Source organism: Drosophila albomicans, chromosome 3 (genome assembly GCF_009650485.2).
Source record: "Drosophila albomicans strain 15112-1751.03 chromosome 3, ASM965048v2, whole genome shotgun sequence".
In the NCBI taxonomy this organism is placed as follows: domain Eukaryota; kingdom Metazoa; phylum Arthropoda; class Insecta; order Diptera; family Drosophilidae; genus Drosophila; species Drosophila albomicans.
In genome coordinates, this window is record NC_047629.2 from 31,216,034 (window position 1) to 31,243,470 (window position 27,437).

General features: G+C 37.4%; 8 protein-coding genes across 11 annotated transcripts; 2 read left to right on the forward strand and 6 right to left on the reverse strand.

Moving 5' to 3' along the window:
• Positions 1-3,792: 3,792 nt before the first annotated feature.
• LOC117567065 (lamin-B receptor) lies at positions 3,793-8,099 on the reverse strand. The gene is made up of 3 exons (XM_034246805.2): positions 7,796-8,099; positions 7,156-7,506; positions 3,793-6,025 (listed from the first exon to the last, which is right to left on the reverse strand). The coding sequence occupies exons 2-3, from the start codon at positions 7,468-7,470 to the stop codon at positions 4,235-4,237; spliced, it is 2,106 nt and encodes a 701-aa protein (XP_034102696.1). The 5' UTR covers positions 7,471-7,506; positions 7,796-8,099; the 3' UTR covers positions 3,793-4,234.
• Positions 8,100-8,710: 611 nt separating this feature from the next.
• Positions 8,711-12,363, forward strand: LOC117567066 (transport and Golgi organization protein 11). 3 transcript variants are annotated; one of them, XM_034246806.2, is made up of 3 exons: positions 8,711-8,867; positions 9,052-9,663; positions 11,775-12,363. In XM_034246806.2, exons 2-3 carry the CDS (start codon positions 9,115-9,117, stop codon positions 12,054-12,056), a joined length of 831 nt encoding a protein of 276 aa, XP_034102697.1. In that variant the 5' UTR covers positions 8,711-8,867; positions 9,052-9,114; the 3' UTR covers positions 12,057-12,363. The 3 variants fall into 3 exon arrangements, with proteins under 3 accessions (XP_034102697.1, XP_034102698.1, XP_034102699.1); XM_034246807.2 differs by lacking the exon at positions 8,711-8,867 and having other exon boundaries at positions 8,874-9,663; XM_034246808.2 differs by lacking the exons at positions 8,711-8,867; positions 9,052-9,663 and adding an exon at positions 11,577-11,721.
• Positions 10,422-11,431, reverse strand: LOC117571208 (MIT domain-containing protein 1). The gene has a single exon (XM_034253254.2). The coding sequence runs from the start codon at positions 11,323-11,325 to the stop codon at positions 10,501-10,503; it is 825 nt and encodes a 274-aa protein (XP_034109145.1). The 5' UTR covers positions 11,326-11,431; the 3' UTR covers positions 10,422-10,500.
• Positions 12,364-14,019: 1,656 nt separating the features above from the next.
• LOC117567067 (high mobility group protein D) lies at positions 14,020-16,361 on the reverse strand. 2 transcript variants are annotated; one of them, XM_034246810.2, is made up of 3 exons: positions 16,283-16,361; positions 14,363-14,577; positions 14,020-14,289 (listed from the first exon to the last, which is right to left on the reverse strand). In XM_034246810.2, exons 2-3 carry the CDS (start codon positions 14,510-14,512, stop codon positions 14,104-14,106), a joined length of 336 nt encoding a protein of 111 aa, XP_034102701.1. In that variant the 5' UTR covers positions 14,513-14,577; positions 16,283-16,361; the 3' UTR covers positions 14,020-14,103. The 2 variants fall into 2 exon arrangements, with proteins under 2 accessions (XP_034102701.1, XP_034102700.1); XM_034246809.2 differs by lacking the exon at positions 16,283-16,361 and adding an exon at positions 15,531-15,642.
• Positions 16,362-18,449: 2,088 nt separating this feature from the next.
• Positions 18,450-20,142, forward strand: LOC117568653 (uncharacterized). Its single transcript, XM_034249450.2, has 2 exons — positions 18,450-18,980; positions 19,053-20,142. Exons 1-2 carry the CDS (start codon positions 18,639-18,641, stop codon positions 19,497-19,499), a joined length of 789 nt encoding a protein of 262 aa, XP_034105341.1. The 5' UTR covers positions 18,450-18,638; the 3' UTR covers positions 19,500-20,142.
• A 983-nt stretch (positions 20,143-21,125) lies between these two features.
• Positions 21,126-21,996, reverse strand: LOC117569349 (tigger transposable element-derived protein 6). The gene is made up of 2 exons (XM_034250482.2): positions 21,852-21,996; positions 21,126-21,792 (listed from the first exon to the last, which is right to left on the reverse strand). The coding sequence occupies exons 1-2, from the start codon at positions 21,944-21,946 to the stop codon at positions 21,222-21,224; spliced, it is 666 nt and encodes a 221-aa protein (XP_034106373.1). The 5' UTR covers positions 21,947-21,996; the 3' UTR covers positions 21,126-21,221.
• Positions 21,997-23,173: 1,177 nt separating this feature from the next.
• Positions 23,174-24,295, reverse strand: LOC117566436 (attacin-B-like). The gene is made up of 2 exons (XM_034245966.2): positions 23,945-24,295; positions 23,174-23,881 (listed from the first exon to the last, which is right to left on the reverse strand). Exons 1-2 carry the CDS (start codon positions 24,247-24,249, stop codon positions 23,482-23,484), a joined length of 705 nt encoding a protein of 234 aa, XP_034101857.1. The 5' UTR covers positions 24,250-24,295; the 3' UTR covers positions 23,174-23,481.
• A 1,483-nt stretch (positions 24,296-25,778) lies between these two features.
• On the reverse strand, positions 25,779-26,690 carry LOC117566434 (attacin-B-like). The gene is made up of 2 exons (XM_034245965.2): positions 26,326-26,690; positions 25,779-26,262 (listed from the first exon to the last, which is right to left on the reverse strand). The coding sequence occupies exons 1-2, from the start codon at positions 26,628-26,630 to the stop codon at positions 25,863-25,865; spliced, it is 705 nt and encodes a 234-aa protein (XP_034101856.1). The 5' UTR covers positions 26,631-26,690; the 3' UTR covers positions 25,779-25,862.
• Positions 26,691-27,437: the final 747 nt, after the last annotated feature.

Here is a 27,437-nt window from a genome sequence, read left to right on the forward strand (position 1 = left end):
CAAAAAATTGTTATATTTATTATTTTAATTATTTCAGCAATTAAAAAATATTTATCTCTTTTTAAAGCAAGGTATTTATAACTTTAATTCGTATTTTCACTGTTTTTTTTTTATATATATATTTAAAGTTCAAAGTTTAATTTTCCATTAAACAAAAAATGCATAATATAACTGATATATTTTGTGCCTTCAAATGAATTATAAAAAATCTAAAATATATTTTATATTTATTATTTAAATTATTCATTTCAATTAGTAGTATTTATCAATACATACTAGGCAATTAGTTTCTCAGCTTCACTACAAAATTGCAAATACTTCCAAAAACATAGTTGCAATTAAGTTTTTCCTTCAACTGACGAAGGGCTGAAGATTAAATTAAAGTTGGCATTTCTCGTTGTGGAAGTTTTCTAAATGTTGCTGCAAATTTGTAAACTGTCATTTTGCGGCGAAGAAACAAACACACAAACTAACAAACACAACAAGGAAGACCCGACAACATTTTGTGTAGTGCTTCCAATTGAATACAAAGCAAACGGAAACCGTTTACTTGCGGTGAGCAGTGAAAGGATAAAGAAGTCCTACACTTAAACTAAGTAAGTCCTTAAGGTGCACTTTAATCATTATTGTGGAAGCAACTCAAAACTTTTTCTATAGATGCTCTTAATAGGTAATTGTTGACTGTGTATAGCTGGAGTTTGAAAACTTTTAATAATTATGAATTATAATTCAAATTGTTTTTGTATTTAACAATAATTGAACAGCAAAAATTAAATGTATAAATTATTTTCTTATTTTATACAAAATTAAATTTGTACTATATTCAAAATACAATTATCATAAATCAGCACATAAAAGAAGTCAATAAAATAATAATTTATTCTAAATGACCCTTTTTAAAAATGTAATATATTATAAAAACATATATATATTTAAAAATTCCCATTTAACCATATAAAGGATAATACTAAATATATATGCAATATAAGAAAAGTATGGAATGAAACTAAGAAATAAAAACAAGCGCAACTCTGATTACAAATTGACTATATTTAAAATAAAATTAAATCAGAACACGAAATAAGTCAACAAACAATTTTAACAATTTAAAAGAGATAACTAAATATATAAATAAAAATGTATATATGTATGAATGAAATTGATCGTCAAATCTGATAAGATATTTAAAAATACAAAAAGATTTCTGAGATCTGTTAAATCTACAACGCAATATTGATGATTTACTAATATTTTCCGAAAATAAAATATATAAACTAAATTAATAGAAAAAGAGCAAATTCTTTAGTACTTAGTTTAAAAAATTCTGTCCATCAGAAAAACTTTTATGTAAATTTCAAAATAAATTGAAATATTATGCCACATTTCGCGCAGTGTAAAAGCAAGTTGTTTAGTTCTTTGCGGCTCTTGTTGTGCGTAATTAAAACAGGAAAATCGAGCAAAATATGGAACTTTGTTGTGTGTGTGTGTGTGTTGTGGGCAGCTTTAAAGGGCGGCATTCGAGTGAGTCGAGCCAACTCCAGGCGAGCAATTTACCAGAAATTGAATCAGAAAATAAAATATTATATAGCATATTTCATGGCGTTTACACGGCAACAGAGCACGAGCACGAGACTGGAGCGAAATGTTGATGATGATGAATGTCAACGCCGCACAAAAGAAGTAATTTTGTGTAAAAAGTAACCACACCCCCGCCCCTGCCCCCGCTGGTAACCTTTGCATGGAGTAGGCGTGTCCCAAAGCCGTTACAACTGTTAATGACATTTACGAATGTTTGCGAGACTCGCTCGACGCTCGTCGCTCGTCGCTCGACGTTCTCGAACTTCCAACGCTGCCGCCGCACATAATGCCAAAATAATGACGATGGCTGGACCCTGCTCCCGTTTTGCCTGTTCTCGCTCTTTCTCTCAACATGCAATAGAAAAATGACGCGGAAACTGTCAAAAAAAAAAAAAAAACGAGAAATGAAAACCGCAGCCAGCGTCGCCGCCGTTTTGCGGTTCGCTTTACAAATGACCGACGGCGTTGATAATGAAACTGTATGCCGTCCACCTTCCCCTCCTCTCCACCGTATACATTCCCTTCCCCCGACCGATTTACTATGCTGACAGAACCGCCCACTGAACGAAAATTATACAATAACGGCGTCAACATTAGCAAATTGTTCCCTTGCAGGTTCTCTTCCGAGCGAACAACTTCACAGCCAACTTTTTTCAGGCAGTTCCGCTGGCTCCTTTAATGACCATTCAAATGCCGAACGTTAGCTCAGATCTAATGATAGCGAGACATTTGAATTTTGCCCTCTTTCAACGACATAAAGATTGTGTTTATTATATCTGTTTGATTCAAGATAGTACAAAGATTTATTTTCTATTTGTCAATCTATATCTGATTTCTTATGCCTAAGTCAAGATTAAAATCTTGAATCATGATTATATGATATCAACATTTAACCCAGACAATAAATTCTTAACTCAACATAAAAATTTTACAATAATTCTAGACTGGTCATTCTTAAAATTCAAAGATTTAAAGATTATTACTCTCTAAACTAAGCGACAAGAAACAGGAACAACATTTTTGAAATTAGAAATCTTCATGTTAAAAAAAGTTTGTTTTAATATTAAAATCTGATTGAAGAACGAAATCTTTTTTAAAAAATATTCAATCTTAAGTTCATATTTCTTTAAGATCAGACACTTATTAAAAATAAGATTTACTTTTACTTTTTAATATAAAAAAATACGATACACTTTAGATGAAAATTTGTCCTCATTTGCTCACTTTACTTTACTGACAATAAATTTGTATTTGATTATTTTAGGAATCAATAATAATACATCAATTAAAGTATATATAAATATTCTTGAAGCTTGGGATTAAAATATTTTCATTCAAATAATAAATAAATATTTATGTCTATGCTTAAGCATGTTGTATATTCAATAAATTAGGATGTATAACTAAGGTCCAGTTAGGCAGTAACATACATTAGCTATACCTTTTTTTTTCTGATTATTCGTATAAAAAACATTCATAAAACAAAAACGCAAACAAAATATAAACTTATAAGTGTATTTGGAATGGAACTGATGCCAAAGAAGCTGGCATCCGCGAAGATGGCGCGGGCCAAACTAATTACAATATTGTAGCGTACATATTTAAAGTCATCCAAATCATAAATGTTTGAAATTCACATTTGAATTTTCTACAGCCGTTTTTATGACGCTATCTCTCGATAAGCGGTGGCAACAGGCGTATAATACTGCTTTATCAGCTATGCAGTCTGCAAAGCAATGTTAAGCAGTTGTGAAGTTGTTCAGCCGTTATTGTTTGAAATTTCATTTAATATAATTAATTATTTGTAATTATTTGTTTGGCTGCATTTGTTCAATACTTTCCCTAGATAAAGTAAATTACTTAAAAAATCTAAAAATTATAGATGAAAGCAACCAAAAAAATAATTCTTCGAAATATACACATTTTTTCCAGCGTCATCTGACGACAGGCAGCGACAAGGTGTTACTGCTTATTGTACTGCTTGCTTATCGCAACAGCAGTTCAATCAGTGGCTTATGTAGTCAAGCAGTAAAGAAGTTATTTTTTTAATTTGATTTATCGTTTTTTTAATTTTCTTCAAAATTCAAGTTTTTATACTAAATAAATAAACTTTAATAAAAGACATTTATTGGTTTTCTTGAACTTCAGAAACCAAAGCATTTTGTTTATTTGTATAAAGTAATTGCAATATTTACAAATGACATGTATATAGAATTTGTTATAGCGACAATTAATATTGAGTAGTTAAATACTAGTTTCTAAGTCTTAGAAAATTTCTAGTTGCATTATAGTGTATCATTTGTATGACTATAGTATTGTGGGGTTATTAAACTAAAGTAATTTAATTTGTTGGTGTACGTTTTTTGTTGTTTGCCTTTTCTTATCTTTTTTTTGTTTTGTTTGTTTGTTTTTGTTTTGTTGTGAGTAAAATAAAAAATGTTTGTACTAAAATCATCATTGAAATGGGTAAATGGGAGATGGATGGGGGAAAATGAACGAATAAATTCGAAATGTGAAATACAAATAATTGATATATCGATTATATACAATACAAAAATTCGAATGCAACGCTACAAACTAATAATAAAAATCAAACAAAAAGAGGTGGGATGGGGAATTAAACGAAAAAATAAAATCATGAAATGCAGCTGGCGATTTAGTAGATCTTGGGCAGAATATAGTAGCGCACCTGGCTGCAATAGCGATGCCACGAAGAGTGATAGCGTCTCTGATTGCGAGCATTGGTTCGTGTGGCACGATGCAACAGCAGCAGCACCAAGAGCAGCAGCGACAGCAACGGAGGCCAAGCGAGACGTGGCACCAAAGGAGCAACCAATGCACACAGACAGAGAATGTCACCCAAATAGTTGGGCTGACGCAGATGACCCCAAAGACCGCCCAGCAGCAGACGATTGCCCTGATAGGTGTGCACAGTCTCGACGTTAGCGAAAAGCGGATTCTGCGAGTTTAGGCGATACTTGTACTTGTAGGCGCTGCTATAGCGCTTGATGGTCAGTCCGATGAGCAGCAGCGGCAGCGCAGCGTAGGCCGAAAGGCAGCAGTTGATGGGCACACGCTGCTCGTAGAAGTATTTGCTAACGGAGCTCAGCAGATACGGTGTGGCAGCATAGCGCAACAGCAACAAGCAGCCGTAACCCTCGTGCTGCAGCTCAAAGGAGCAGCTCAAATGATGCTCAAAGAGCAGCGAGTCCAGCACATAGATGAGCAGCAAAGAGGCCGCCAGCAAGGTGCCCGCATCGTAGTTCAGATTCTTCCAGTAGTAGCGCAACACATAGGCCACGCCATCCTGAGCCTGTGGCCATTGGGGCCACTGCAGCGTCTGATAGATGTAGCAGGCGGCATAGAGCACAGTGCTGACCAGCGAGAGGCGATAATAGTATTGCTTCCAGTCCACACGTCCCAGCCACTTGGGATTGAGCTGGCGACCCAGGGCAAAGTCCACCACAAAGTTGCCGCTGCGTCCATAATCATTGGACAGCGTCTGGCGCAGCACATTGTATTTGGTGGTATCCACACGCCAATAGCTCCAGCAGGCAGCGACAAAGGCGCTCATTAGTCCATAGATGCAGAAGCGCAGATAATGACGCAACACAAAGCTGGCCACCGGATATTTGAGATACTCGGCAATGCCGCCAGCCAGCAACAAGGTGACGCAGACGCCCAGGCCGTTGAACTTGTACGTTTCCCGCGTGAGATGCACACGCCAGCCGGGCAGCAAGGCGACGAGCAGAAAGACGACAAACTGATAGGCCGTAAAGGCGCCGACGACATGCGTTTGGAACACCTGACGCGACAGATAGTTCCAGTCCAGCAGAGCAGTCAAATTCAGCTGCTTAAACTGGCAGCCATTGCGCGCCGTGCAACTCCAGGTGAGATAATAGACCACGGCGGGCACGAGGAGCAGCAGCAACAATGCGCCTGGCCAGCCACCGAATTCACGTGGCGTGTCCACTTGGCGGCACACAGTCGAGGTGCCACCCAGCGATGGTGTCACCGACTGTCGCGTGGCATTGAAGCTGCGGAACTGTTCGTTCTCCTCTTCCTCCTCTTCGATGTCCTCTTCGCCCGTGGAGTAGCTGCGCTTCGAGCTCTTGTCGTCGTCGTAAACGGAACGCGATACGGAGCGACTGTAGCGACTGCCAGTCTCCTCGGGATTGGGTGTGGCTGAGGGTGTGCCAATGGTCTTGGAGAGCGAGCGACGCAGACGCTCCGTGATGCGTTTGCGTATGGATTCAGTGTCCACATCGTCGCCGCCCTCCGAGCGTATCTCGATGTGTTGTGTGGTCGTTGTGGAGCTGCTGTATGTGCGACTTGTGTTGGCGCTGTTCACCGAGGAGGTGGCCATCGTTTGGTTGGGCGCCCGGGTCGATGTGTTTGTGGTCAGTGTCAGCGGGAAGCTGCTCGAATTGCGTGCCGGAGATGATATCTGAAATGCAAAAGCAACGCATGAATATACTGTCATTTAAAAACTATCTTTCAGATACTTTATTCACTAAGTATTTTATCTTCGAAATACTTGATACGCTGGATATTTTATCTTACAGATACCTTATCTACAAATTAAGACTAGAAATTTAGAAAACTAATAATCAACTACATATAATTATAATGACATATAGTGTATAATGACCCAAAATATAGAAGCGTAAATATATATTATAACTATTTTCTTATATATTTTAAGATTTCGAACCTATCGAAATCGATATAAAAAAGAAGGGCACACATTTCTACACATTCAGATATAACACTTCTAGATTCACAAGTATTTATCTTTCGTCGTAACACTCACATTGTTAGTTTGATCTTGAGGAATATGAATAATATGTGTATTTAATGGGAGTTCGACCTAAGACACATAAAATAAAAGATTTAAAAAAAAACACAAGTCTTCTTTGTATACCTATGTTAAAATATTATCAATAATTGATGTATCCTTATTGTTATACCCAACATATACTTACAGGGTATACATAAAGGGTATAACGAAAAAGTAAGAATTGAAAATATGAGAAGCCTTTGCACGGTTATTTATTTACTTATATATTATTAAAGTTGGAGTAGTTTGAAAAATAAACAAACTTAAAAATACTTTTGGCTTCACGATCTTCGGCTGTTTATATTATTCTTATCTATAAATGTCTTTTCAATTACGTTAATATATTGAACTACTCAAAGTGTTTCTACGCACGTGACGCGCAACGTGTCGCTGCTTTGAACTCAATTCACCTGCCGCGGAATTTGTTTATACTTTTCGCTTAATTCTAAAATTCTCGGGGAAACCTTGGATCTGATAAGAAAGCAAAAGATTAAAACTAAGAAAGAGACAGAGCGAGAGAAAGATAACAAGCTTGATAGGCTATTTAGTAGACAGTCAAAAGCAATATGAGAAACTGGTTGATAAGCTGCTCACCAATACACAGAAGCAACACATGCATACTCTCACACATACACAGACACTCGCTGACACTCGTTTTCTGCGATGCCGAGAGTTGCACGAGCGAAAAGACGAAAAGAAGGCAGAGAGGAAAGAGAGAATACAAAAACTGCACGAACCTCGTTGACTTCCTTGATGGGTGTCGGCAGCTTGATCGTGGCCTTGAGCGGCGCTGCAGCAGACGCTGCAGCAGCAGCTGTGGGTTGACCCGCCGCTGAGCGGGGTCGACTGGAGCGACGTGTGCGCGGCCCTAACTCCAAGACGGGGGGTTCGGGGACTGTCACCTTGTTGCGGACGGGCGAAACACGTGCGCGTGTGCTTGATGTGAGGGAGGAGGTGGTGGCGACGCGTCTAGTCTGACTGGTGGGGGGAGCGGCGGCGGCGGCAACTGTTGCCTCATCCGCACGACGCGGGCGTCTTAAGCGACGGTCCATGATACTCTTTCTCTGTCTATATGGGATTACCGTTAGCTGCAAGTACATACACAAAATGTATTTATAATATTTGAAATATATATAATTTAAAGCGTGCTACATTTTATTTATAGTCTTGGACATTCACACACACACACAGAATTTGTATTTACACTTTCCCGCCCTGTCGCAGGCAGACACTCAACCAACAACATCAACTTTTTCAGCTGGCACACAAAAAACGGCGCGTACTGTACCCGGCGACGTCGGCAGCGCAGCTGGCAGAGACCGCGCGGCAGCAGCGGTTTCTGTTGCCTGTCTCTCGGTTTTGATATGATGCACTTACATTTCAACTGCAATTAAATATGCGTTTTGCGTTTTATGTTTTTTATAACACTATTGTTTATGCACATACACACAGTGTGTATTTACACTATTATTTATTTGATTCGTCACAAAAACATTGCTCGAAATACGCGAATTTCAAAAAAAGGACGCTTGGTCACTACACAACTCGTCCGACTGCTGCAGAAATTTTGTTGTAAATGAGCGCGGCAACGCTTTATCGCTTGTGTGTGTGTGCGTGTGAATGGCGCGATTCGTGGTGAATGGCTGCGCGCTGCTGAATTGCAAACATTACGTTAAGATTTATAATCGCTATTTAAAATGAATGCAAAATTGAAGCTATACATTTAAAATAACAAATAATTTTATAACAAATTTTATTTTTACCTATCTAATTGCAAATTTAAGATTGTCGAACATTTGCAAAAATTAACTCTACAACCCAATCGATGTTTTTATAGCAAACTTCGACATATTGAAAATAATCGAAATTTTCTAAGTGCACGGACTATACTTTTTGGTATACAATTATTGAAATAAAAAAGCAGCACAAAGAACTTCCCATGAATGCAATTTTACCAAAAAGAGACATTTTGTGTAGGCAAATATGAGGAGAACAATGACAAAATAAATATTTGAAATGACGCGCAATTCTCAGATCTTTTGTGTTTGGTATATTATATCTAGGTTGAAGCGAAGTTGCTGGAAATGTGGCCTTTGGTCACACCCCAATAATTAAAACAGCTTTAATAAAAGCTTTGTATAAGAAACAAAAGTGTTCAAGAATAATTACATTTCCTTAAAAAATAATTAATTGCCAATAATATTCTTCTAATTATTTGGCTGGAAAACATCGATGTTTGCTATAAAAAATCGATGATATAAAACATTTGAAAAACATCGATGCATCGAGTTTTAGACATCGATGTTTCACCACCTCTATTCTAAAAACAAGAACAAGGCAACAAAAGAAAGCAAAAAGGAAGGAAAAGAAGGAAACAAGTATAAAGAGAAATAAAATTTATAAAAATACATCAAGAAATTACGGACGCTTTTCTGTCAGTTGTATAAATGTAAGTAATACACACAGGGGAACACGAAAAAAACCCGCGACGAACAAAACAACAACAATGTTGTGCAACTCCGGCTAAATTTGCAGTGCTTTATAACTGTTATGAAAACGTCTCTCTCTCTCTCTCTCTTACCAACACAACTTTGTCCGTGTCCCGCACCCACCAACGATATCATCATCATCAGTGCAGCGCAGTTCCTTGGGCAGCATCACAGTGCCGGACAAAAGTATAGCAGCACACAGTAAATATGGTCACACCACAATCGCCCACTCCAATGTTCAACGGCCTGGACGATGATCTCTATAACGATGCGAAGTTTGCGCACGAAATCAACGACAAGATGCGAGTGCCCAAGCGCATTAAGGCCACAGGCGAGTTTTCTGACGAAGATCATTTGCTGTCGAATCAAAATGGTTTGATGAACTCGTGGAATTATCATGATAAAATTGATATGAATGTGCCGGATCGCATTGTGGTGCTGGGACACAATCAGCATCTGGAGACGCGCTCGGCACCGCGTGAAATACAGCTGGAGAACTCGATATTGCCCAAGAATCCATCGATGGGTTTTATGCGCGTTCAGACGCCACCACGCGTCATTACATTAACGGATCATCATTTTCCATCGGCTTCCGAGGATAGCACGCCACTGCATCCCAATGGCAATCTGTATCGCCATGATGACGACGATGAGGATGATGAGCAGAATGCCACACAATATGTGCGATCCAATGGCAACATTCGCATGGGTTTCCACAATGGCAACGATGCCAACTCGGTGGAATCCGATTCACAGGTGAGCAAATCGAGCGACTAAAAGATGAAATAGAAAATTCAAATTTGCGGAATTCCCAATCTCGAATGTTGCGTCAGAATTTCATGACGATCACATTTCACGAGTCCCACTCAAAAGACTATATATTGATTTGTTTCGCGTAATCTTCTTAAGCCCATTTTATTATCAGCACCATATGTTGTTGTTGTAGTTAATAATGCAACTATGACGAAATGTGAATTGCTGTCTACACCGAGAAATTTCTGTCGCACACCCCGCATAAGTGCTGACCATATTTCCATTATTTGTTTTGAGATTAACGAACTGCCCCCAATAACAATAACAACAATTAATCAACTTGAAAGCATTTTGCTTACGAGGAGACTTTTATAGATAAAAGTTGAACATAGCTGGGAGTAAGGAATTTCAGACAATGTTAGCTTTACTCTGCATTTGTCACTCTTATTTCATTTTATACCTATACAATATTCTCTATTCTCTGATGACCCCATGACTCCAATTTCATCAATTCTAGTTCTTTACTTATCCTCTTTGTCTCTATGTTGTCAAAATGTTGGTAATCTAGAGTATTTTTTGTTAGGTATCATTTGTGAACTGCCATTCAATTCGTTATCCTGCCTTCTTTTTCAAATCACAGGTCTAGAATTTTTTGTCTCGCTAGGAATATGCATTCAGAAAGGTTTGAAATATACATGAGATCTTGCTTTATAGAATTTATTGCCTTAAGACTTTAATTTCGATTTGTTCCATTGAACTACATATATATTTTAAAAGCAAAAGGGATTGGCTTCCAATTTATATAACTTTACCCTATAATTTTGTACTTTGTACACGACTTTAATCACTGGAGTATGCCATGTCCTGGCCATGATCCATTGAATCCTTCGGCTGTTGCTTGTATGCCAAACGCTCATTGGACTCCCTGGGCATCTTGGCAAAGGCACGACACTTCCAGATATCCACCTCAGTGGGCAAACACTTGCGAAAATCATAGTCACACATGCCCAGCGCGTAGACATCCTCAACGGGCTCAAAGTAATGCAATCCCCGTGCGATCTTAATCACAATGCCCGAGCTGAGCACAATCTTGCGATCATTGAGCGACTCATCCATCTGGTAGTTCATGTGAATGTTGCCAGTGGCCAGATCAGCACGTATCTGCTGAAGTATATGCAACTGATTCTTGGATAACACTGGATCCGGACGAGTCGTCAGTCGGATATACTTCAGATAGCGACAGTTCTTCACTAGCACTTCGAAAAAGTTGATCAGATTCTTGAATTGATGCTGCTCGCAGAGATGCGGCTCATTCACATGCACCTCCTTGACACTATCGTTCAGATAGTTGCCCAACAATCGCTGATAGCTGCGTCCTCGGGCATCCCGCTCGATGGTGATGTGCGTCAACAGTTTGCTTGACTGTAGATGGGATTTCACCTGTTCCCGTAACTGTTTGGCACGCGATTCATACTTCTTGAGATACTTGTGGCTCAGTGGTTGCTTGTGGGGATCCGCGTTGTGCATATGACCCATCTTAAAGATGCTCTCCTCGTACAACAGTATGGCCTCCATAACGTGACCCGATTGCTCGCATTTGAGAGCATTGCTAACCGACTCCAGATGAGGCAGTTCATCTTCATCCGAATAGTGCGCTTGAGACATTGTTTTAAGAGCGACTTTAATAATTTTGTGAAACGAAAAAATGTATTTGCTTGGCAAGTTAAATGAAATTTGAAGTTATCTAAAATCGACAATTTGTACAAAGTGCGCTACGCTTAAATCCAAAATTCTTGAAACTTTTCGTGCGAATTAGCAGTACATTAGCAACTAATTTGATTACAAACGCACAACTATATTGTATAGCTGTCGTAAAAGAAAATAAGAGTTTTTCCTCTGACCCCAAGCTAAAGATATGTGCCATAATTTGGCATAAACAAAAAACCACAACACTTTCACAGATTTGTCAAATTTGAAATAGTAAAATAAATTGTTTCTCTTGAAATTATTCATATTCTTTTAACTATTTCGCACTCCATAATGGTCTATCAGAACTTTGCTGTAAGTGATCTTTGAACAATCTTCTCAATTTTCTTATTCTTTATCCCATCCAGCTGACCACGGGCAGCGCGAGCAAGCGCTCACAGCTTTTGCAGCAGCAGCAGAGCAATCTGGATGGCTCGATGTTGGCCCATCGTGAGGGCACGCCCATGGGCGAGCTGACGCCCCATGAGGAGATCCTGTATCTGCGTCGTCAACTGGCCAAACTTAATCGTCGTGTGCTCAACATTGAGATCAACAACGAGCAACGGATGCAGCGCGAGAAGATCGTCTATTGCCTGGGACTAGCGTACTTTGTGTTGAAGACCATCTTTTGGCTGAATCGCAGCAACTAGAGCCAAAAAGCTATATAGAGCTTATAAGGTCACCGATTTCGACCTGATGGTGCTTTTTCATCATTTGTTTTCTTGTTGCACACACACACACACAGACACCGAAACCCACACAGTAATAGTTTAATGTTTTTCCCCATTATTTCTTTTTTGTGAATGGCTCTGAGAGAGACGTATGTTTATTATTTTTCTTTTTGCCATATTTGTTATAAGATCTGTAATTAAAATAAGCACAACTTTGATTTGTTTTGTCCGCCGTGGAACCAAAAAAAAAACTTATTTTATAATTGTCAACTTGTAAAATCTTCGATCTACTCTCAAAAATTTGTCCAAATCGGGGAATTTCAGCCCTTGTGTGTGCATACATTTTGAACCAATCCAAAGCACAGCACTGAAACATTGTTTTATATACAACTTATATATGATGTGTATGGATATATAATTATTTATATATTATGTCGGATGGCGCATTATTTTTAAAATCTTTATGCAAAAATGATCTGAATTCTCGTGTGCTTTTGTTGAACGTTAGTTTTTAGCCTTAACATTGTTAACGATAATCCCATGGAATGATCTTTGATCCCAACAACATGAAATAACTAAAAATAACTACGAGATATTTCTATGCAACATAAACAAAAAAGAATTCAATACGATCTAGATAAACATAATTTACCCGAAACTCCCAATTTATATATATAGTGAATTTCTATGGATAAGTTTTGAATTGTTTTAAAACGAATCCTACCAGCAGCATATGAAATCATATAGTGTTAGTGATCGATTATTATTGAATTAATTATGATATTTAAAAACAATAAATAAGAAAATATTTAAAGTGTTTTTCTTTTACTTTTAATTAATAAGCCAATCTCTAAAATGATATGCGAAAGTTACTGGATTAAAGATCAGCTGAGTTTGAACTTTTCAATTTCCACGAAACACAGCAATCGATTTATGAGCTACTTCCTGAAACCTTGAGAAATGAATAAAGACCAGAATTTTTTAACGCATTTAAAAAATGTATTTAATTTGTATTTCTCATATTGGATTTAAATTATATAGGTATTAATTATGACTACCGATTAAATGCAATACATCATCTGAATTATATCTCGCAACATCTTTTAGGGATTAACAAAGACGTTTCTCTAGTTTTAAATTTTTACGAAAAACCTGAGCGAAATTTCGTTCGTTTATTTTGTATTATTTATTTTTTATTTTAATATTACCTTTTGAACGACGTGAAACTGTTTTCAGCGTCTCTTTTTTGTACACTCTTTTCTTCAACGACAACTTTTAACATTGTGCATTACGAGCTATTCGTGTATATTATCATGGACCTATAAAATAGATCTTTTAACTCGTCATCTCATCATTTCTCTGTTTGTTGTATTTGCTGGGAGGAGGAAGGGTGGTGGTGGTGGATGTGTTCTACTTGACATACTACACATTATTTGCATATACATGATGTATGTATGTATAATTATTTCTCAGAACAATAGCGAAAAATTGATATTCTTTTATAATTTTTTTTATTTATAATGGAATTACGTTATCGTTTAATTTACAAATTTTTATGCAAGATACACAAATTGAACATTGTTTTGTTCACCCGCCTTTCTTTTCTTGTTTTTGTTCAGGTGCAGGCATTATCTTCGACTTAAAAAATTGTTAGCATTAAAAGAAACGCCTACTATAAACTTAAAATCTTATGTATAAATACAATTTTGTTTATGTTCTTTACAGTTGCCAGCATATTAACTCTCTGCAGAGCAACTGATGATCGATCTGCTTTCTTTAGAGGATTTTCTTATTGTTTTTCAACTATGCTATTTAGAATGCTTCTTTTTTGTTTTGTTGGTGTGTGTTTCGTGTGTATGTGTAGGGGAGCTTGTGGTGTGGTGTGATTGTTTGTGGTGGGTATTAATTTGTTGAGAAAATGCAATGACTCGATCCACCACACTTCACATATATGATGTTTGCTTTTTTTTATTTTTTGTAATTTTTTTTTTATTATTATTTGACTGGGGTCTGAAGATCAATCAATCTACTCGCTTTCATCGTCATCGTCGTCCTCGGAATCATCACGTTTGCTCTTTTTCGCTTGTTTTTTCGCGGGCTTTGCACGTTTCTTGGCACCGCCATTGGCAGCACTGCTGCCGCCGTTAGCCTCAAAATCTTTGACGGCACGATCGTAATCGTCCTTGGCCTTGGCTGCTTTTGCCTCCCACTCCTAGAAACAAAACGAAACATAAAATATGTTTATTAAGAATTGTATATGGCTAAATGTAGTAATAACTACTTACCGACTTATCCTTCATTGCTCTCCATAATTCACCACCACGCTTGGCAACTTCGGTAACTTTGATGCCGGGATTCTCGCGTTTGATCGACTCACGAGCGCTGTTCAGCCACAGCATGTAAGCGGAGAGCGGGCGTTTTGGTTTGTCGGCCATTTTCAAAATTAAACTGTGTGTTTGAAGTAGTAGACGATATTAAATTAATTTGCTATAAGCTAGAGCTGCAAATACAAAAAGAAAAAATCAATTATTAGTATTTTCTAGTATTCATTGTAAGTAAAAGCAAGAAGACCAAACGACGCAGCTACCAAGCGAAACAAAAGAGAAGCCACCACCAGTACTACTGCTCACTAACACATACACACTCACTCGCTCGCACGCACACATATGCAGTAATGGCCGCGCGTCAAATGAGATGGCACTACTACACCATAGCACCATTTGTTGGCAGAGCAGCGTCGAGAAAAGCGCGCGCACGCGTCTTTCAGTTCAAGTGGCGTGCAGAGAGTGCGCGCAGCTAACAATATAATCACCATATGAAAATTAATTGCATAAATATAATGCAATAAAATGCCAATTTGTAGCAGAAATTTTATCGACAAAAATAAGCAGCCATTTTTTTCTTTTCGTTTGCTCTCTCAGCAGTAAGCAGTTTGGCCCGGTATCGAGTGCAAAAGACCGAAATGGCAACACTTTTTTTCTGTATGTACTGGGCTCGGACTGGCTGCTTGTGCTGTGCTGTGTGGTACAGCACAGTAGGCAAAGCAAGCAAGCAAGCGTCGTCTATGCGACGCGCTCTTTTGCACAAGAGGCAAAGCGAAGCGACATATTCAATGTATGAGAAATGTACCACAGAGCCAAATTTTATGTAGAAAAAATACAGCAGTATGCGAAAAAATGTGCACGAATGAGTTGGAAAACGTTTTAATAATTTACGTTTTAAAATGCCTCATGTTTGTGCCTATTAAATTGCCTGCCATGAAATTCACACATATGACACACGACTGCGACTTTGTTGTTTACTTTTTGGTATAAGAAAGAAAAACTTTTGTGCTCTTGACTGCCTAGTTTGGGAATTAGCAAATAGAATTTTTTATGTCACTATTTATTAAATACTTTGCACACAAATTAATTTTCTTTTTTTAATTTTTCAATGCGTTCCTTGCTAACCAACCTTTCACGTTTCTTTACTGTCTTCAACTGTACTGAGTGAATCAAGCTGAAAGGCAAGGCGGCCGACGAACGCAAAAGTTGATTCGCTCTGCCTGCGCGACAGCGACATCGGCAGCAGATAAATTGCCGGCTGGCCACACACAAGAGAACCACAAAAGAGAGAGAGTGTGAGAGTGTACGTGCGTGAGTTTGTTTGTGTGTGTGCGAGCATGGAAGAGTGCGAGGCAAGAAGAAACGCGGCTAAATGCCGTGTAAAAACAAATACAAATACAGAAACAAAGTAAAATATGTGAACATCCGAAAAAAGGCGCGCTTTTTGGTTAACTGCGCGCGCGTCAATGAACAAATTCATTTGTACGAGAAAATTAATGTGGTAATGCAAATGAAAATAATGCAACATTTTAAAGAAATTAATAGTCTAGGCAGCCATTTTTCCTGAGCGCCGCTCACGGCGGGCCAATATTCCGCAATGGCAATGCTTTGGTCTCTTATGCTTGGTACAGCAGGGTCGTACTTCTCACAAGCGACGAATGAAAAATGTGCTCACTGGCTCTGCTCGGTGCAGAAAACTCGTTAATGTTAAATGAAAATTGTTTTTGTTCACAACGAAAGTGTTAATTCACTGTACTATACGAGTAAATCAACACATAAAAAAAATTGTTTATATTCTGACTTCACTTTTTCAATACATGTTTGCTATTATTTTATTTCACTTTTATACACACAAATAATTTTCAGAATAAGGGAACCAACCTCTTTCTTGTGTTGCTCGATTTCAACTGTACGGACTCAGCAACTACTGGTATAACGAAAACCGAAGCAGCTGCGTAAAGAGACGAAAGAGCGCCATGCAGTCGACGCTGGCAGAGGGCTGCTGCTTAAGATGAGTGCGTGTCGTTCAACGCGGCCAATCGTGTCACGTCTTATGCACTGCAGCAATATATAATACACATGCACTCATACATTTTGAATATGCTGAATGCAATATCTATTACATTTAATCCTAATATTTCAAGATTCATATTTCTTTTACTTTTTATTGATTATATACTATGTATTTGAAATACGCTATGATGTTGAGCACTCACGACTCACGTCACGCAATCATATCTAAAAATATGCTCGAGAGAGAGAAGGAATGAAAAGGCCAGCCGGCAAATTATCTGAGATAAATCAGAAACACGAAACTAAAGCAGAGATAACGCTAAAAACCGTGTAAAAACAAAAATAACGCCAATGAAATGCTCTTTAAAGTGAAAATCGAATAAATGGCGGTCACAAAACGCATTCGCAATAAAAACAAATTCAAATTGACCAAATAGCTAAATGTGAAGCATCTACTCAACATTTCATCCAAATATGCTCCCATTATTATCCATGGGTGGAGTTGTATGCTTCCATACATACACGAAAAAATAGAGGAGAGCCACTGGCTCTCGCACTAACACATGAGAACGAGGTCGAATACAGGCCTCACTTTAAAATGGCGCCAAAAAAAACTGCGCTTCAGTAAATAAAAAATTATTCGAAAAATTAAATTTGTTGTGCAGTGAATTATCATTACAGAAGCAATAAAATTAAATTTTGGATTCGCCGAGAAGAAATATATTTTAAAGAATTCCAAATCACAAATGTTCATCACAAAACAATCAAGTAATGGCAACAGTGTGAAACGCAATTATGTACCTACATAATTTAATTACTAGACATTAGATAAGACATAGTTTTACATACCACAATTAATAAGTTTCCTTACGTGACAAGTTGTATCTACACTGTTTTTGCTCTTTCCTCTCACGGTATTCGAATTGGATTATAGCAAGCAGCTTGCAGCGTTAAGGTTCACAACAAACAAGGTTGACTATGTACGCTGACGTCACAACTTTGCTTTGCACTGATACTCGCAGTAGAAATCTTTCTAATTCGATAGTATAGAAATCTTTCAAATGTTCTACAGCTTGCCTTTCTTTATAAGAAATCTTGTAAACATTTTTGTGTTGCTTTGATTTAAAATTTTATAAATAAGAAGCTGTGATCCATTGCTTTGATACATACATACATACATACATATGTGCATATGTATGTAGCAACGAAGACATCCTAAGCGATTCAATTTGAGCGCTTTGAGAGTTCTGTACCAAGTACAGCATGAATATGTATTCATTCAATGAGAAAAAAGGTAGATGGGCGCAATACAAGGGCAGTTCTATAGAATGTAACGGTTGCATGTATTTTCTGATGCATATCCCGTTTAGGGTTAAATACGGCAGAGATTTTGGCGACTAGTTACCACCGATAGAGTACGAAACGAGGCATTTTCCCGCCTGAATATTTTAAAGAGCACTGAAAAAAATAAACTGTACTGAAGGAAAATGGCGTTGCAGTTGTGTAGCAAGCAAATAACTAGCAGGGAGGCAGCAAGGTCTGCCTTTGCCCTTGCCGTACAAGGGATAACGATGTCACGCGCTGTTTGAAGTCCACAATGAGCGACAACGAAGCAGGGACAAACAAAACACAGCCAGGCGAGTTGTTGTGTAAGGGCAGCCAGGCAACCGGCAAGCTGGTAGGCAGCCTAAGGACTTGGGACTCTGCGAAATTCGAATGCTTTGTGTGTACGATTCCTTTTTAAGCCGCATTGCAGCATGGCAAATGCACAAAGACCTTTTTTAAGATTTGAAGTCTTAAGTTCGCACGAAATGTAGGTAGTACAAATCAGTTGCAGATGTAATTCTATGCAATTGAGATTCGAAAACAGTTTTGAAAGATATTGTTAAATTTCCCGACTGTTCTGACCTTAAACTATCTATGTTGCTTAAAATACATTTTATTTAATCGTTTATCATCGAAAAGTTATCGATTATCAATATATCGTACGCCAGCAAACAAAGAGAGCAAGAGAGCTGAAAACAAGTAACAAAGCAAAACGACCAAACGACTCGTCTGACACGACGACTTTCGAACGCCAAGTTGGCGTCGTAAACGAGAGAGCGATTGGAACAATCGCCACGCGCCAAAGCAATCGGCAGTTCGGGGCAAACTCGTTGCGAGAGCGGTTGTCCAACAGTTTGCATTTCCCCTTCGAGTTTGAGTTTCTTGCCTCTTGCGAGCCATGACAAGCAATCGGGTAGCATCTTGGCGCCCGTTTCGTTTTACCGCAGAGCGCCATCTGAAGTTCGTCGAGCTTTATAGTCGCGAACCATGCTTGTGGGATAATAGGCCCCTATTGCAAACTGCAACGAATGCTGCGCACAGGCGCCTTCAAATTGGTATCAACAGGGAGGCTGGTCGCAATGAGCGCCCTATGACTTTGCTAGGTGTAAAGACTAAGATACAAAATTTGCGAGCTGTGTATCATCAGGAGTTAAGGAAAATCAATGCAAACCCTTGCTATACTTCCAAGATTTCCTGGTTTGCGCCAATGCATGAGTTTTTGGGTCAAAATCTGGATGCGGTAATATAAAATAAATATTTAAAATAATTTTTAAATTATAATAGATTATTTCTCTATATATGTATGACTCAGTCGGGAAAGAATACCAATGTGGTTTTACCAAAACCTGTAAAACGTTTGCGGATCAAATTGTCCCGCATAAAGCCTGTTAAAATCGAAGAAGAAATCGAGCAGAAATTGGAGTTGAAGCAAAGTCCCCAGGTGCCTACAACAGAAAGTGCTCGTTCACTGCCATCCGCAGAGTCTTCTGATCCTCGTTCAACTACGAAAACGGCCTCGCCACAATCTCCCACTGCAACTCCACATACATTGCAAGGACCTAGATTTCCGGAAAACATATCAAGTCTGCAATCCTTGGGATTCAATGAGTTTACCTTTTTCGGACTTAATGTTGGCGCACAACTTATCAACATGCCCCTTTCGAATGCAATGATCATGCAATCAAAGATTCAACACATGCTATCAGTGGAACGTCGTAGGATCGAAGGAAATTCGAGCGATGTAGATATGCACTCGTAATTCGGATTTTACAATGTACAACTTAAAATAATAACGTATAAATAAGATCTATTCAAAATTAGATTAGAATTGTTATCGAACATGTATTTTTGTTAATGAAAATATATGTACATATGTGTGTGTATGTATGTATGTCCATATGGGTAATTCCATGGCGAAATTTGTCCCGTGCGAGACTTTTTGCAGTGCACTGCAGTGAAAATAACATAAACTGAATCAATTTTAAAAATAAGTGAATGTTATTCTTAAAGCTTTAGATAAGCACTATATTTAGAGCTAAGATCGATTTTAGGAACTTCATCTGTTTTGCGATAAAATATGTAAATTCGTTAATTTTTTGGTTGTGCGTACGAATTGGTTAATTTTTGCAATTATCACAACAGAAAACAAAACAGAACGAAAATCCCAAAACCATTCTTAATTTCTGTAAAATAAATATTAATAGTATTCATTTAACATTAATATTTCAATAGTATTGCCACCAACAAAATTGGATGTTGAAATAATTAAAAAAAAAAACAATCATAACAAGAATTGCACGAGTGCAAACTGTACTGTACAGTACAAATGTAGCTTGCTTTCGCTTGGCGGAATTAAAGAGCAACGAATAAGTAAACAAAACGAACGAGAGAGCCAGAGAACGCAATTGAAGAGAGTCAAATATGGGAGCACATACATACATATGTATGTATGTATTTATGAATGCGTTCGCTGTATGCTTGTGAAGGTGAGCGAGTGAATAGGCTGCTATGGCATTTCGTTTTAGTTTTCAGCACTATTCAGTTTATGTTAACATTTGTTTGTAATATGAAGAAGCAAACTAGCGTTTGCTTTATGTGAAAAAAAAGCTAGCATGACTACACACACACATGCAGAAAGACAACCACAACATGTTTATGTATGCAAGTAGATATTGTCGTTCACTCGAACGCTTCAGAGCAGAGCAAAAGAATCTGCGAAACCGGACGAAAACATCAACAAAGAGCTGATGATAGTGTTATTGTTGCTGTAGTGTGTTTTACCTGTTACCCATAATCGGGTATATACAATAGAGGTGGAGAACTATCGATAGTCTGCGCCATCGATAGTGCTTGATAGTTTCCATAAACTATCAACTATAAACTATCCGTAGTTGTTGATATTGCAGTAAAAGAAAATAATTTAATTAGTTTTTGAAGTAATCCATATTTATTTAAAATATGAGAGTATAAAATTGGTTTTCCAATCTTTATCTGAAAATAATGAATAATAATTATGTGAATAGAATTTTTTTTAGTTTTACCTTAAGTTGTACCTTAACTGCTATTTATATATTTATATCAACCAATAATTTTGGTATACAAAGATATTTGAAAAAATATCGACCACTATCGACGATAGCGATTAACCACTATGGAGAGTGCACGCCGCTATCGAGAGCGTGCCGATAGTGGCCAACCATCGATAGTCCCGATAGTGCCATCGATAGTTCTCCACCTCTAATATACAACTATGTCATTGATTGATTAGGACAAAATTTTTGTTTTGTATAGCGCAATGTCAATAAATCAGACTATTAGTATCAATCAATGTGTATAGTCCAAAATTAATAGATCAGACTATTAGTAACCGATTTATTCAATTTCTGATGGATTTTAGAGATTAAATTAAACAGACTTTATTGTATTTCAGACCATTAACTCTAATACATAATACATACAAAATTAAAATTAAAAAAAAAAATTAGTCAGACGTGATTGTTTGATTTGCAGCTATACAGCTCTGTAAATAGGATTCCAAGTTGTTAAGATGTCCAAACGCTATATAGTCATCTTTTAAGTATTGCTTCAATCTTAAAATGATGTTTAAAGCCGATTCGTCTGAGTTTATTACATTGACAGATGGATTTTCAAATTCAACTGAATCGTCTACTGTAATAATTGCTTCACATTTTGGAATCAACAATGGTGAATCACGATCGTCATCATCGAGAATTCCGGATAAGTTTTTCAAGGATATATTGTGTCTTGTGCGCCATTTATACAGCCATCCATTGGAGGCGGCAAAATTTGGTATTCCAAGACTTAATGCAATTTCTTTTGCTTTGGCTTTAATTTCAGGGCCAGATATTATAATATGACTTTCGCATTGAGCCTTTGAAAACCACTCATAACATAGTACATCAAGTTTTTGGCCTTTTCCATTCAAATATTGCCTCTTGACATTCATATTCCAGTCCCCCGATTCCAACATCGATTGTATTTTCGATTTATCCTTTAAAATGGTCGCTGCCTGCGACTTTCCTATATTGAATCTGTTAGTTAAAAAAAGCTAAGGGTGTTGTAAAGATATAATAATTATGTAAATGCTGACCTTCTGGCTATTTCACGAACACTTATTTTTTCTATTTCCTGCGCCTTTATAATTTCCATTTTTTCATTTAAACTTAATGTTTTTCGTTGTGACATTCTTACTTTTTGCTGACTCGTTCAATAGCTCATGTCAAACTGTACTAAATTTCATCTCTTCTCTTTGTTTCTGTTCACAAATGATTCACGTCCGGCCAAGAGAATAGTCAATTTGTGTTTTTACAAAAATATGTGCAGAGCGTCCATCTAAGAGAGGCGAACGTGCGCTCAAAAGAAAAAATGGCCGTCTAAGAGAGGTGTCCGTCTAAGAGAGTATTTGTTAAGCTAGGCATATTAAGAGAGTTTTCGCTGTACAACTTTGAATGTAAAAATTTAAATTAAGCAAATGGAAAACATTCTAAAATTACAAAAATAGCACCATTTGCAAAATTTTTTAATTTTTGGAAAGAATATAAGAATTTGGCTTCTGTAAATTTGGCAATAACGCTACGGTTAATGTAAAACATACATTTAATACATATGGCAAGCACATTGATTCAAGTAGACGCAAGATAAAAAAAAATGACACAGCATTTACTACAATAATATGGATAAGTAGACCGACAACAAGTGGTTGCCACATCTGCTTCTCAGACCAAGTTATCCGTCTAGCCGCTGAGTGTGTTTAAAAGTTGCATGATTCTGTTTCCCTGCTGAGTTAGAAATTTTTTTAAGGAACCAACGACAGCCGTCGCCCAAATGCGAAACTCACTGCGGGATATTCGTCTAAAACGTATCTATCCTATGTTCAATTGTCAAGCTCAAACTTTCACATTTTGATAAATCTAGAATATTTTTAAATTGTGAACATTCTTTATTATTTTTGTAAATATGATAAAAAAATATATTCATATTTTCTTTTTGGGGAGTGCATATTTTTTGAGACTTAGGGTTTGACACACGCAGTCAGAGCAAAGGACCTTCTCACGCATACACATATCCTTTTTCTGATGTTGCGCGCTCAGTTCGTTCAGCTGCTATTTCTGTTGCTGTTTGTATCTCATGCAGTTGATACAGTTCCCTAGCTTCCTAGCTTGCATATGTACATTCCTAGTATGTGTTTCCATTTATGCAACTGAAAACAGCCACCACCGAAGCAACCTAAAGCAACCCGAATCCCCACCTTCAACCCCCCGATGCCGACAGACTGTTTGCTACTCGCATGAATCACAATAATGCCTAACAACAGAACTGTACAATCTACTGTACTCCAATATGAATTTATTTATGTTTACTGTTCTTATTCTAATGCATACATTTTTCAACTTTTATAAAATAAAATACATCATAAACATAATTTTAAATAGAGCAAAGTGTTAACGGCTTCACTGTAAAAATTCTGTTCATTCATTATATAGTTTCGATTGTCTTAAACCTACCACTGTAAAAATGCCATTCGCATTGAAAATGTAACGATTGCATTTTAAAGGGCGGGTGTTCAAAAATGAATAATTTTTTAGAAAAATAATCAATTTTCTATAGTGCGTCCAGAAAACATATATAAAGACTTGATTCAAATGGTTACTTTAAAATATTTCGAAATATTTTAAATAATTACAATAAATAGAGATAGAGTTAATTTTCAGTTGATCATTTTAACCGAAATGGTGACTAAGTCCCAATCCGCCGCCAAAGTTGGTCTGGCCACTGAAAGGACCGCTTGTCCACTTTGAGGCATTTCCAGTCAAGTCAAGGCGAGTATTGCGATCCTGGGAGGACCAGAGATTAGCACGAGTATCCAGACCCAATTGCTTGCCAATGCCGGGAATGTTCGAGTGCGTCAGACTGGCACCATGACCATTAATATGGGAGTAATCCAGTCCAGCTCCATTGCGCTGGAACTCAAAGCCATTAGCGAGCTTATTCTGGGAGGCGAAAACCTTGGCATCCAGGTTGTGTCTGCCATTGTTGAAGAGATTGGCATGGGCGGACTGAGTGAAGCTGTCCTGGACACCGGGAGTGTGGGTCTTGGTCAGATCGAAGCCATGTCCGTGACTTGAAGGGAATAAATAATAATGAGTACCTCTATTCAATATATTTAGTCTTCTATCAACTTACTTGTTATAGGCCAACGATCCACCAGTGGTAACAGGACCCTTCTGAGTGTTGCCTGCAGCAAAGACTTGTCCAATCACATTGTGGTCTGGGCTTCCAATGCCCTTGCTAAGAGCCAACTTGGCGTCAGCGCCTCCTGCAGGATTTGAGGCCAGGGAACCGCCCAGCACCTGACGACGCACTCGAATAGGAGGCTGAGGTTGCCTTGGTGGTGGATAATAGGGCAGAGTTTGGAAGCGTTGGGGCATGGCCTCCACACAAGCACTGATGGCCACCACGGCCAGAATGAGAATGCTGCTGCTCTGCATATTTCTTGATGTTGCCTAGAAGACTGTTGACTCTGAACTGTTGATGACTTGTTTTGGCCATTGGCGCTTATATACGCAAATTCAACTCAAAGGGGATGCACCTAGCTTCATTGGTTTTTGTGTTTACAGATTGTGAATTACCCGGACCGACATCTCTGGCTTGATGTTTGTCTTAGTCCGTCTTATCAGCAGCCTCTAAAGGGGATTTTCGTTACTAGACAAAGCAAAAAGCGTGAATGAAATGTATATTGATAAGGTGGCTATAATACTTACAGATCGCTACCTCAAATCTTTTGAAGTTTATCAAAATGTTTAATAGCTCATTTCAATTAACATAGATCACCTACAAGTTCATTCAGAAAATTGTTCATAATTTTTAACTATATTTATAATTTTATTGTGGATTTAGTTACGAGAGTTAGGTAATTAAAAATAGGATAAGAAATGAATTATTTTGTTAAACAACAAAATTAAACTAAAATATTATTGCCTCTCATATCTTATCAAAAAATGGTAATGGGTTTAATCATTTTTGATTGGAAATTTAAATTGAAAATTTATTTAAATTATGAAATTGATTAATTAATTTTAGAATCTCTTAATATTGATTATACCATATATTATAATGACAACTGTTTTTACTACTTGGAATCTACACATGATAGTCGGTGATAACAATTGGTAATTGAAGCTTTCAACAGCGATAATTTTTAACACAACAATGCAAATGGTAAAATGTTGGATTTTGTGCATGTTTTTGCTGTTTCAATACTATACTTTTGTTCTTTAATCGGAATTCTTCGACAAAAATTGTTCCTTATTCAGGATTATTATCATGATTTGTATACCCTTTTACCCTATAGTATATCCGTGGGTCCGTATGAATGACTGGATCTAAGGTTAGTATTGAAAATCTTGAAAATTTAGTTGCGATCGGATAAAAATTGTAGAATTTTTTTTGTAGAAATACTTTTGTATGGACAAAAACGACTAGTGTATGTTACTACGGATCTTAGATCTTAGATGCTTTTGTTGAAAATCTGTAATATTTTGAATGTAGTTCTGTATAAAGATAACAACAATGGCCTTTAATATATTTTGAAGTATATTTGTGGATTCTAAATTCGGTATATTTTAATAATAATATCGCACTGTTTTGCTGCTATTCAAAATGGGTAGCGGGTATTTTACAGTGAAGCACATTCGACCGTAGCTTTCTTAGTTGTTTAAAAACTAAATATATCCGTCTGGAATCAGAAGAATTATATTGTATACATTTTTAATAAAATTATAATAGTAACCTCTAGTGTTTTTTTGGTTTTTATACAATTTTTCATTTTATCTTAATACTGATAGGATTTCTGAAATTAGAATCGTTTACTGCCATGAAATGTTTTAATTGAGTATTACAGAAAATAAAAGTATTTCTAAAAATAAAAATAAGGTATTAAATAATTTTAATAATAATCTTAATACTCACTTTTAACGTTTTTTTTTTGGAAATAATTAATAAAGAAATACCAGTAAACTTATATTTTTTTCGAATTTTATTCACTAATTTTAGTAATAAATAGTGGATAGCATTAACAAATACTAATTTTCAGTTGATAATTTTAACCGAAATGGTGGCTCAGTCCCAATCCGCCGCCAAAGTTGGTCTGGCCACTGAAAGGACCGCTTGTCCACTTTGAGGCATTTCCAGTCAAGTCAAGGCGAGTATTGCGATCCTGGGAGGACCAGAGATTAGCACGAGTATCCAGACCCAATTGCTTGCCAATGCCGGGAATGTTCGAGTGCGTCAGACTGGCACCATGACCATTAATATGGGAGTAATCCAGTCCAGCTCCATTGCGCTGGAACTCAAAGCCATTAGCGAGCTTATTCTGGGAGGCGAAAACCTTGGCATCCAGGTTGTGTCTGCCATTGTTGAAGAGATTGGCATGGGCGGACTGAGTGAAGCTGTCCTGGACACCGGGAGTGTGGGTCTTGGTCAGATCGAAGCCATGTCCGTGACTTGAAGGGAATAAATAATAATGAGTACCTCTATTCAATATATTTAGTCTTCTATCAACTTACTTGTTATAGGCCAACGATCCACCAGTGGTAACAGGACCCTTCTGAGTGTTGCCTGCAGCAAAGACTTGTCCAATCACATTGTGGTCTGGGCTTCCAATGCCCTTGCTAAGAGCCAACTTGGCGTCAGCGCCTCCTGCAGGATTTGAGGCCAGGGAACCGCCCAGCACCTGACGACGCACTCGAATAGGAGGCTGAGGTTGCCTTGGTGGTGGATAATAGGGCAGAGTTTGGAAGCGTTGGGGCATGGCCTCCACACAAGCACTGATGGCCACCACGGCCAGAATGAGAATGCTGCTGCTCTGCATATTTCTTGATGTTGCCTAGAAGACTGTTGACTCTGAACTGTTGATGACTTGTTTCGGCCATTGGCGCTTATATACGCAAATTCAACTCAAAGGGGATGCACCTAGCTTCATTGGTTTTTGTGTTTACAGATTGTGAATTACCCGGACCGACATCTCTGGCTTGATGTTTGTCTTAGTCCATCTTATCAGCAGCCTCTAAGGGGATTTTCGTTACTAGACAGTGAATAAAATGTGTATTGATAAGGTGGCTATAATACTTACAGATTGCTACCTCAAATCTTTTGAAGCTTATCACAATGTTGAATAGCTCATTTCAATTAACATAGATCACCTACAAAAAAATGATAATGAAAATTGTTCATTATTAACTATATTTATAATTTCATTGTGATTTTAGTTACGAGAGTTAGTTAGTTAATTCAAAATATGATAACAAAAGAAATATTGTGCTTTCTAAAACTTTCACTGATATAAGTTTCCTGGATTTTTAAAATTTTTTATCTATGCAAAACATTCAAAGAATGGTTTACACTGAGCTAATGATCTGATTAAACAACAAAATTAAATTAAAATATAATCGCCTCTCATATTTTTTCTAAAAATGGTAATGGGTTTGATAGTTTTTAATTGAAAATTTGATTTAAAAATGTATTTAAATTAGGGAATTTAATTAAGGAATTAAGGGTCCTTCTGTGGGTCCGTTTGTCTGTCTGTCCGTATGAAAGACTGGATTTAAGGTAAGAGCTATTGAGCTATAATTTTTATTCGATAACTATAGTACTTGAGGTTCCTGAAAATGTAGTTGCG